The sequence below is a fragment of the Sardina pilchardus genome, chromosome 1, assembly GCF_963854185.1.
Source record: "Sardina pilchardus chromosome 1, fSarPil1.1, whole genome shotgun sequence".
Taxonomy (NCBI): Eukaryota; Metazoa; Chordata; class Actinopteri; order Clupeiformes; family Clupeidae; genus Sardina; species Sardina pilchardus.
The window spans coordinates 38,863,332-38,874,339 of record NC_084994.1 but is presented as its reverse complement, the minus strand read 5'-3'; the positions used below and the strand labels follow the sequence as shown (position 1 = coordinate 38,874,339).

Here is an 11,008-nt window from a genome sequence, read left to right as displayed (position 1 = left end):
GCCCAATGGCTTAAGCTATATCGCATTTTATGTCTGACTGAAAATAAAACCAATAAACTGATTGACTTTGGGTTATAAGTTAAGTTTTCTATTACATTCCATGAGGGTTTTTTTAGACTTAGTAGCCTATCCTCTGTAAGATGGTGAGACTATTTTGGAATGGGGGTGTGCTTTGTTTCACAAAAGCATCTCTAATCCAACCTCTTAAAACAAGTCGGAAACAAAGAACTGAAATTACGACCCGAGGAGAGCCTGGCTTGGCATTTTCATGGTTGCTAAGAGTAATCTAAGTAATATCAAATATCCATAATAGTGTAAGCTTTTTGCTGTGATTTTTTTTTTTTTTTTTTTTTGGCGAAAGCCTTTTTGATTGAGGACAGAATATGAAAGATGATTGAAATGTGTCTCCCCCTAGTGTTGTTTTGAAATAATTAACAACATAAATAATTAGATTTAGGCTGAGTGATGAACATGGAATGGCATTGTTATTTATTTTATTTTATTTTATTTTTTACCACAAAACAGATTACATTTTTTAATTGGTTTCAGCTACCTACTTTGTTTCAAGTTTGACACTAACATGTTGTCAAATAGCAGACAATAGGCTAAACAGATAACTTATATTTAGGTGTGTTGCCTGCCAAAACTGAGGGCCACATACAAGAAGTAATTGACCTCTTGTAAACAACACAATCCCATCCTTGCAATTCGCTACAGTTTCCACATAGCTCTGATGAGCTCAGAGTTCAGGTGTTTTAGGAAGTCACATGGTGTCCTGTTGTGTGGTCATCTCTGCGATACCTGCCTGGGTCAGGTTTCTGTTCCGCAGTAACAGGAGCAAAAGGACACCCCGTGGGGGGGGAGAGAGAGAGAGAGAGAGAGAGAGAGATATGCAACTGTGACCACTGTCCAGCTCAGACATCTTGAACCACCAAGGTAAGAAGACACTATCTTTAAAGCTGTATTCGTGCATTGTCATTGTGCATATTTATTTTTTTGTTTTAAACGATGATAGCCAAATGAGGATAAAAGCAGAATCCCTGTGCAATACCTTCATCTACAGTAGATATCAGACTCAACCTTAGTTGAGTTGAGTTGAGTTGAGTTGGCACTCTTAGAAAAAGGTGCTACATGGAACCAAAAATGGACAAACTATTGCATGCTTCATATGGCACCCCTAAATGGTTCTTTAAACCAAAGTTCATCAAAGGAACCCTTGAGGTTCTTTAAAGCCTGCATGGTTCTGCATAGCACCACAAGAACCCTTTTTTTAAGAGTGTGAGTTGTGTCTTGATTGAAGTTGTATGCACTTTTGGACATTATATCTAAAGAGTCCTGTTCCACTTATCAATATACAACTCTATGGAATTCTAAGACTTTGAAGTTGAATGTCTCAGAACTACTCAGAATGCAGTTAGAACCCTATAATTCTAAGGGGACGATGTGGAACACCTCAGATAGCGTGTGTTAGACTGAAGCCACCGCGGTGCATTGTTGCGCTCAGTGGCCGTGGCATGGGACTCAGTGAGCTTGCCTGTGGCTTTCCTGTTGCCCACAGGATGTCTGGACCAGGACTGGCCATCCGACTCCATGAGTTTAGAGAGAGGCGGCTGGACAGCAGTGAGTTGCACCAGCTGTCCAAGAAAGCAGTGAGGTAAGGAGATGAGTGTGCATGCTAACCAAATGCAACAACTGGACATGCTGAGTCTAGAACTCTCCACCGGACTATGCCCCTTCTAGAACTGTCACTTAGGCCTATGTGAATTCTATGGTTCTATAGTAGTACTGATTGCTGCACTAACATGTGCTTGTAGCCCTGTACGTTGATTGGTTCTCTTTTTCCTTTGAATAAAATCGTCAGCTAAATGACGTTGTGTAAATGTGAATGCTTTGTGCTTTGTGTTTTATGAGGTTCCTTGGACAGTAATGAATGCAGTGGAAAGCTGATTGTGCACCATAAAGGGAAAAAAATTTAATACATAATACAAAATTGTGTGTGTGTGTGTGTGTGTGTGTGTGTGTGTGTGTGTGTGTGTGTGTGTGTGTGTGTGTGTGTGTGTGTGTGTGTGTGTGTGTGTGTGCACGTCCCACATAGGCAAGGAAGGGACGTTAGTGGCATGTATCCAGGACAACTAGGAAGAGTTCATACCCTACCCTCACCCAGTCGCAGGTAGTTTGCAGATAAACTTAATATAAATATAAATCTCAATGAATTATCATTCAATGTTTGGGGAAAAGAATTCTTAACTCGCTAACGTTGCAAATAAATTCACACATATCGGTGAGTTTATATTTTGAAATGGTCATCTGTGATCCCACAGGGTGAGGTTTGCTAGCCTGCAGTCCTCCCCAGAGACCTGTCCAGGCGGTGGAGAGCACGATCAACACCTGCGGAGCTTCGACCTGCTGGCCAGTCAGGCGGCTATGGCGCCATCCAGCACTGCCGCCATGACAACCTATCAGCACCAGTTTGGCGCGTGGTCAGGCCTCTATGGTCAGTGTCAGTCTCACTAAAAAAAATTTAGCCAACAGACACTGTAATCCAAATTGTGACCCATATGGAACAGTGTGTGTCAAATTCATGATCTTTTCTAATAGTCCTTAAAATAACAGTATCAGCCCACTTAGGCCTATACGTATGGGATGCTTCATACAGAACCATAAAATGTATGTTTCCTTTATGACCTATTTGAAGGTCAATGTGTAATTTCTGGTAAACTTGTATGCAAGCTCTAATCTTATATTGCACTCGAGAAGTGTGATTAAACTGTACTATTTTAGAGGCCTTTTTCCATATAGGGGAATACAATGACAATAGCCCAAGTTGTGGCCTTTCCCATATATGGGTTTCCATGCTTTACAGTACCTGAGATTGTTTTTAAATGTTTTCATTTCTAAGAGCTGCTCGCATACTCTGTACTCTGAGGTCACATCTGTATCTGTGTGCTGAGACAAATATGTAACAAAGCGTCGGCAAAAGACTAGTGAAAACGAATAGCATGCCCACAAGTCAGCTGGGCCAAAGCAGCTCTTGCACGCATGACATTCTGTAATGGTGTGTAGAGTATGGTGTGGTGTAGCGAATTTATATATTGTCTAGCTTTTTCTTCTTTTTTCTTTAGTGAGTAACCTATTTTCTCAAAGCACAGCTTGTCAGTACAATACCAAGCAATGTGCTCATCCCACCGGGGCATATTTTGATCATTTTGTCTCCTCATAACTTCAACTGATAGAGTATACAGCGCATTAGCCGCGCTCCGACTGAAAATAGCATCTCCGGGGCTATTTATACTCTCCTTGAGACTGTTTTCTCTACACTTTGAGAGTGAAGTAGGATGTGCCGCTATCCAGCTAGGATCTTCGGGAACACTCTGATCCGCTCCAACTTAGATCCTGGGAGGAAAATAGAAAGGCTGCCTGCGGCTGCATGTAGGTCACTTTCAGGCTGGCGACGAGGAACAATCGGTTCAGCTGAGGACTTCATCAGGTCTGGGTGTAAAACATGCCATTAGTTATGGAGCTAAGTTAGTCATATAGTCATAGTCATAGACACAGTCACATTTAGTGGGCTACTCCGTGACCTCGAGAAGTGGAGATCTGTTTCAAAACTCGCTGGATTTCTCCTTATTTATTTAGTTATTTAGTTATTAAACACTCACAGACTTACTTATAAAGATATAAGAACAAAAACAGAAAAAAAAAAATGAAAAAATAATAAATAAAACAAAACAAAAAAAGGAATAAGCTATAGCACAATGCAGCAATATGCATAAAACAATACTAACCATCATATTAAAGGAAAAAACAATACTTCAACAATTGTAAAACATAATAGTACCAAATTCCAAACATCTATGCTAACAGAATTTTTTTGGTAAACATTTTTGTTAAGGTGCCCTGTTTCTTCCCCACAGCCCCTGCTGAGACCAAGTATACACTACGCTCCCACCCACAACCCTTGCAAGTCACTAAACAGAGAGCGACAACATCTCCATCCCAGACATAACGTCAGCCGAGAAGCAACAGACACACACTTGTCACAGCAGCACTGGAAACCATCCAAAATAAATAGCCTTGGAATGCTTGGAATGAATTTAGTTTCCTGCTCGATTAACATGACTGGCATCTTTGATAACCTCTGGCCTAGATGGGTAAACACTGTTGTTGTGACCTCATAGATGACTAAGGCTTATCAACACTTCAAAAGCAAACAGAAGTGAATGGGTGGCTTTCACCAGGTCATGTGATTGTGAAATCAGAACACTGAACTCATGACTACAGTGTCACTAGCAACTTGACCTATGACCCCAGCAACATCAACAGATGCCTCTTAGCTGGCTACCTAGACGGGTTGGATGATGCAATATTGATTAAATAAAACCATTTATTTCATATTTTCACATGATGCTTAAAAGGGAGAACCTGCTTAGGAAGGCATTTAAGTATTACGAAAACAAAAAGTTTGTCACCACTTTTATTTATAAAACATCCTTAGTATCCTCACAACCCTCCTATGATCTCTTCATACAATCTGTGCCTAGCCATATACATAGTGCAACACTCTCTGTCTACATGTATTGGTACCCCTGGTAGTGCTCAGTAAAAAGAGGTAAATCACTTTTTCAAAAAAAAAAAAAGAATGACAACAAAATTAACTGAAACTGGATATGACATGTCTTAGTGTAGTGCATATCTCCAGATCAAGTTCCAGAGCATCAAAATGGTTGGCAAGAACTAGGATGATGCTGTTGTTTGTATAGTTAAACCCTGAGCCCTTTTTGGCGTTGTCCAGGAGAGGGATTTTAAAGTAGTGCAGGGTATTGTGTTATCAGATAAAAAATAGAATGTGTCTTTATGATGAGGATCTGTTAGATGGAGGCATGTTACATCAAACACAGTCTTTGTTGTCATACAGAGTTTGTGTTTGTGTGTGTGTGTGTGTGTGTGTGTGTGTGAGAGAGAGAGAGAGAGACAGAGAGAGAGAGAGAGAGAGAGAGAGAGAGAGAGAGAGAGAGAGAGAGAGTGACCTCTGCCTTAACCCACCCACCATGATTCACTGAACTAGAACAAACAAGGCTTTTATTTGAGCAATTTCGTAGTTGCACAATAACATACAGTATATGGGAAAGAGATTACCTGCCCAGTTTCTGACCGATCAGGTAACACCCTCACTCTGAATCTGTATATAAACACGTTTCGTAATTCTAGCAAAAGAAGCAAAAGAAAGAGAATACGTCGATCATTTAAAACTGATGATCAAGTATGTGAATGTCTGTTTTAGATAGCTTTATGAGTGGTGTGTGTGTGTGTGTGTGTGTGTAAGATCACTGATACTGTCACCTGATGTTTGGAAATCTATAAGGTCTCTGTAGCTGACTCCCCATTTGTACTGTTACATAACAACCTCCGCCCTACCACCAAATCCTCTCATACTCCCCTGTTGGAGTAACATGAGATGTGTCTACAATATATTCACAATGAGGATACAGCTCAAATGACATAGGCTACATCTAAATATACACACAAAGAGAAAACAGCACAAAATGACATCCGAAATTATTTGCATAATCTACTTTTATATGATTGTCCTTCCATTTAATCAAACCACATCATTCACTCTACCAGTGCTGTATAACACAGGGGGAATGTGTGTTACATCCTACATACAGTATGGGTAATGTGTAGGATGTAATGTGTGTTATATCCTAGGAGTAATGTATGTTACATCCTACATAGGGAAAATGTATGTCACACATCCTACATGTGTTATATCCTAGGGGTTATGTGTGTTACGTTCTACATGGTAATGTATGTTGCATGTTATGATCTATAGTTAAACTTGGTTCTGTGTGACAACAAAGCTGACCTTTCACCCTGCGTCAGTAATGGCAAATATGTGCACAGAGAGATCCTGAGGATATGTGGGTCTAACAAAGCTGACCTTCACCCTGCGTCAGTAATGGCAAATATGTGCACAGAGAGATCCTGAGGGTAATATGTGGGGTCTAACATGCAAATAAATGCCTTGCATTCCACAATGGACCACAACGTAACAGAGGCTTCATTGCAAAATAATATTTTGTAGGTGATCCGGTCGTCCAACATCCTGCTAACTAATCCCGCATCCTTCAATCTTTTGGTCACTAGTGTCATTGTCCATGTCAAAGTTGAACAAGAGTCGGCAGGCCAGGGGTTATGTCTGTCAGCCTCTCCCCTTATAAAGGCTATAGAGCATGCCAGCACCATCACAACAGGCACAAAAAAAAAACAGTCCTTCCGGACCTTTTGGAGTCCAGGAAGGTCCAGCTTTGGCTACAGGTAAGTCTACTGACTGAGTAGAACAATTCATTTTGTCCATTTATACATACCAAATCTGGCTATAACGGTCATTGTTATGGTGTCGTTCGATTATATTCAGTTTATACATTCAGACTGCATCAAATGTACACTGAAATAGTACGACAGACACATAGACGACCACTGGTATTACTGGTCATTCTAGACACATCATATGCCAATGATTTGATGAAGTCTTGATTTCAATGCTTCTCTCTTTACATCACCATATATCTCTTTGTGTGGTCATGACTTCAGGCACAGAAGCCCATCATACAGTTTTCATTCGATCAACATGAGAGTTTTGTTGCATTGTTCATTAAAAAAAAGGGTCGCCTCTGAGTTTGTTCTTATCTCCAACGATGATCACGCAATCTCCGCTTCGCCACTTGTTGAACTAATCCCCTGAGTGTCTCAAGTTTCACCCTTGTGTTCTTTTTCTTTCTTTTGAAATGCCACCGTCAGTCCATTGTGAGGCTGTTGAACGTTTACCCCACGGCCAAGGAAAAACGTGACAGAGGGACAAGAGGCGGAAAGGGGCAGAAAGGTCTCGTATAGGCCTATACGTCAGTCGAGTTCATCACAATCGCAGCAACCTTTTGTCACCCTCAACTCTTCAGGGACCCTAATTACGTGTACCGAACAGAGCTGTAAATTACAGTCTGGAGTTTAACACGACACCAACCATACCCTCCCACTTCGCCTCTCGAAACTGTACATAAAGCTTGGCTCGCCTGCCTCAGACCTTCAAACACAACAACGACAACCTATTCCTCCCCCGACTCTCTGCAGAGTGACAGGCGAGGTGTGTAAGTGACGCTCCACACAAGTACCTGCCATGAAGGCGCTGGGTGAGATGCTGGGACTTCTGGCGGCGGCGACGGTGGTGGCGCTGGTCGTCGGTCCAGCCGAGGGACTGGTGCTGACCAAGTGCGAGATGAAGGCGGAACTGGAGGCCATGCTGCCCGACATGGACGACGACGGCGACGGGAGGATGGGCCGGTTCAACATGGAGGACATTCTGGCTAAGAGTGAGTGGTCCTGCATGGTTATGTATTTTTTTTTAATTTTTTATTTTTTATTTTTTAAAAAAACTTTTTTTTTTAAACTAAATTTGATGAAAAATGAGTGTTCATGTTGTATTTGAAAATAGAAGCTCTTTGTGTGTGTTGTATGAAAGTAAAGGGTGACTAATGATCCGTCATTTCCCTCACTGAATGTGGTGAATGTTGAGTGATTTTTTTTTTCCATTTAGTGGCATTCACTTCTGACTGATTGTGAAACCAAGTGTATGAGGGTCAGAGACCGAGAGAACCCCGTCAAGAAGGGGCTGAGCCGCTCAATGATGTTTTTTTGCCCCCAACGGCACCTTCCAGGCAGCACGGCCTAAAAGGCACTACCTTTACCCTATTCCTAACCTTAACCCCTTCAACCGCCATCCTACCCCTAAACTGAGGGGAGTAGTGCCTTGAAGGCAGCGCTGCCTGGAAGGCCAATAATACCAAAGACCGCCTGAGCCTGATCCTGACCATTCTCTCATTCATTCAATTCATTCTCTCACCTACACTTTGCCTCCTCCTTCTCCTCTTCCTCTTCCTCCTCCTCCTCCTCCTCTGTCTCTCTTCAGTCATCTGCAATGTAAAGGTGGAACTGTAGGACATGTTGGCATATTAAGCACTATTCTCGCAGAACAGAATTAAAAACCTGTCGAAAAGCTGAGGAAAACCCTGACCATTCTTTTTGCTCCTCTTACATTCTCTCACCTACACTCCTCCTCCTCCTCCTCCTCATCTCCTCCTCCTCCTCCTCCTCCTTCTCCTCCTCCTCCTCTTCTCTGTCTCTCCCCAGTCATCTGTAATGTACGACGGTGGTGGGACTAGGACATGTTACCATATTAGGCACTATTCTCTCACAGAGCAGAATGGAAAAACCTGTTGGGAAGAGTCTGATGAAACCCTGACCATTCTCTTCCTCCTCCTCCTCCTCTCTCTCTCTCTCTCTCTCTCTCTCTCTCTCTCTCTCTCTCTCTCTCTCTCCCCCAAGTCGTCTGTAAGATCGAGTTCACCACCCAGTTCAACACGAGCCACGTGACCGTCCTGGACACCTCCAAGCCCTCCTTCCCCGGCCTGCCCTCCAAGAGCGACGACAGTGGCGAGAGTTCCGCCTCCCCGGGCGAAGTCAGCAGCGAGCAGCAGGACGACAAGCCCGAGAGGCCGGTGCGTCCTCCCTGGGGCAAGTCCTTCGGCCGTCCCTGGACGCCCCCCCGCCGGGGCAAGCGCGCGTTGATGGGCAGGTTCCGCCCCATGGGGGGTCGGCCGTGGGGGGGGCGACCCAAGCCCGTGAAGGAGGAGGAGGACAGCCAGGAGGAGCCCGACGAGGTGGAGGCGGAGGTGGAGGAGGATTCCTCCACCTGGACGCTCTACGGCATCTTTCAGCTGGCTGACCGTGTGGTGTGCGAGACTGACGACACGCCCTCACTGAACGTCTGCCAAATGCCCTGCAGTGGTGAGTCTGGGCTGGACGAGGGGTGTGTGTGTGTGTGTGTGTGTGTGTGTGTGTGTGTGGAGGGGAGTGGTCCTTAGTGCCCTATTGTTCAACTGCTGTGCCCCAGTAAAATACCGTAATTTCCCAACTATTAGCCGCGGCTTATATACATTGATTTTACAAAATGTATTCGCTATGAGGCTCATGCACGGGGGCAGTGTAATATGGTATTAATATGGCTTTGTTTCTTTTATCGTGCGACTTATACACAATGTGGCTAATACACAGGAAATTACTATAAGGTTTTTAACTAGCACCTGTTGCCTCTTTTATTAGCAGATTATTATCATTAATGTCATTAGATTGGACTGTGACCAGTAGAGTTTTGGATCTAGTGAGACCCTGAGTGGGGAGTCCTTATAATGCTGTTATAATGCGAGGACAGGATAGGATGTAGTGTATCCATTACTAATAGGCAAGTAGTTGCCTTAATTGTTACATAATAATAATTGTTGTTTCCCCCCCCCCCCATAGATTTGATTGATGATGATATCAGTGATGACATCGACTGTGTAAAGGAATTGAAGAGAACCCATGAGAAAATGTAATAACAATAACAACAACAACAACAATAACAACAACAACAATAACAATAACAATAACAATAACAATAACAATAACAATAAAATAATAATGATGATGATGATTATAATAATAATAATAATAATAATAATAATAATAATAATATACCCTATCTTTCACATGTCATTCTTTAGAACATTTTGTGCAGGCCGCTAAAGTGTTCCCTTTCTTCTCTTTCAGGAAATTGGATCCGAAGCAGAAATTCATGGCTCTCGCCATGAAGGCCAAAATGTAAGTAGACACCCATTTGTTCCAGTGTTCCAGAAGACAATTAACGGACTCAAACACCTCGATCTCTTACATATTATTAATGGTTGAAAAGGCTATTTTTGGTTTCTTTGCCCCAACAGGGCTTACTGTATAATTACAAGCATAAAAAATCCCTGAGTTTTGTTGAAAGTGTGTGTGTGTGTGTGTGTGTGTGTGTGTGTGTGTGTGTGTGTGTGTGTGTGTGTGTGTGTGTGTGTGTGTGTGTGTGTGTGTGTGTGACAGTGTACCATTTCCAATGGCTTCATTATTGTTGCTTTCAACACAATTTAGTCAGTGATGGAAGCACTTAGAATTGCATTGTTTTCTATAAAAAATTGTGTCATTACAAAATATTGATTGATTGATTGAACCCTGCAAAAATAGTAAAAAATATATATATATACATGAACAACCAACAAATAAAATCGATAATCAATTTGAATCCAACACAATAAACTTAAGTAGGCCTTTCCCTAAATCACCAAACCCCATCTCCACCTGAGTCTAACAGAGGCATGTTGTTGTTGCAGGATGGCAATGATGTTCCCTAAGGAATGCCGCTCTGCTGTCGCCGCTGAGTACTTCGCCGAGTGCACAGACTGACCAAACGGACTGACCAACCGACCGATGAGATGCAGAACAACGCCCCGTCTTCTCCTTTCCCTGTGATATCCTGCTCCCAACATCTCCACCGTATTTGTGCTGCTGTCTGCCATGTGTAAAGAGTATAGCCCTCCTCAACTTCTGTCATTCTAATAAAACAGTTTGAACTATTGAAAGAATTCAGCTTGTCATTGTCCTTTAATGTTTTAATATTTACATATACATTTCAATATTTTCTTTCATAGGACTCAAAATGTAGTGATGCCACACATTGCCATTGTAGCCACAAGGTTTTGGTTATTGCAACAATTAGACCTCAACTTGCATGATGTATTTTCTCCAAATTTGGCTGATCTCTTGGTCTATATCTGACCCTGTCGCTACAAAATACAAAGATATCTTTAGATGAGATCGCTGCACAGAATGTGGACTATGGAAGAAAGCAAGCGTTGTTGTTGTCGTTGTTGTTGCGATTTTATTTGGTTGTTTACAGTCGCCACAGGAAGATTATGTCTGTATCCAGTGACAGTTTGGTGCCGCATGACTAGACCTTACTTGAATCCTGCAGAGATACGATCTCGGCATGGGCGGGTTTTTATTATGTCTAGTCCGACATGACACAGAGTTTAGCCCACTGTTTGTCTTCTGTTCTGTGTATCAGCAGCACCACCCTTGAAACGTTACACTACGGTCA

The 11,008-nt window shown here is 42.5% G+C and overlaps 1 protein-coding gene across 1 annotated transcript; it reads left to right on the top strand.

Moving 5' to 3' along the window:
- Positions 1-867: 867 nt before the first annotated feature.
- Positions 868-10,435, top strand: LOC134090031 (uncharacterized). The gene is made up of 9 exons (XM_062544226.1): positions 868-936; positions 1,559-1,654; positions 2,096-2,170; positions 2,322-2,494; positions 7,129-7,367; positions 8,380-8,841; positions 9,355-9,424; positions 9,643-9,693; positions 10,242-10,435. The coding sequence occupies exons 5-9, from the start codon at positions 7,175-7,177 to the stop codon at positions 10,312-10,314; spliced, it is 849 nt and encodes a 282-aa protein (XP_062400210.1). The 5' UTR covers positions 868-936; positions 1,559-1,654; positions 2,096-2,170; positions 2,322-2,494; positions 7,129-7,174; the 3' UTR covers positions 10,315-10,435.
- The last annotated feature ends 573 nt before the right edge of the window (positions 10,436-11,008 follow it).

What these genes read in the sequence shown, in the direction of transcription:
- LOC134090031 (XM_062544226.1), top strand. Translation starts at nt 7,175, where the DNA reads ATGAAGGCGCTGGGTGAGATGCTGGGACTTCTGGCGGCGGCGACGGTG. An exon ending in GGAGGACATTCTGGCTAAGA is followed by an intron (nt 7,368 to 8,379) that starts GTGAGTGGTCCT and finishes CTCTCCCCCAAG; the next exon opens with TCGTCTGTAAGATCGAGTTC. An exon ending in AAGAGAACCCATGAGAAAAT is followed by an intron (nt 9,425 to 9,642) that starts GTAATAACAATA and finishes CTTCTCTTTCAG; the next exon opens with GAAATTGGATCCGAAGCAGA.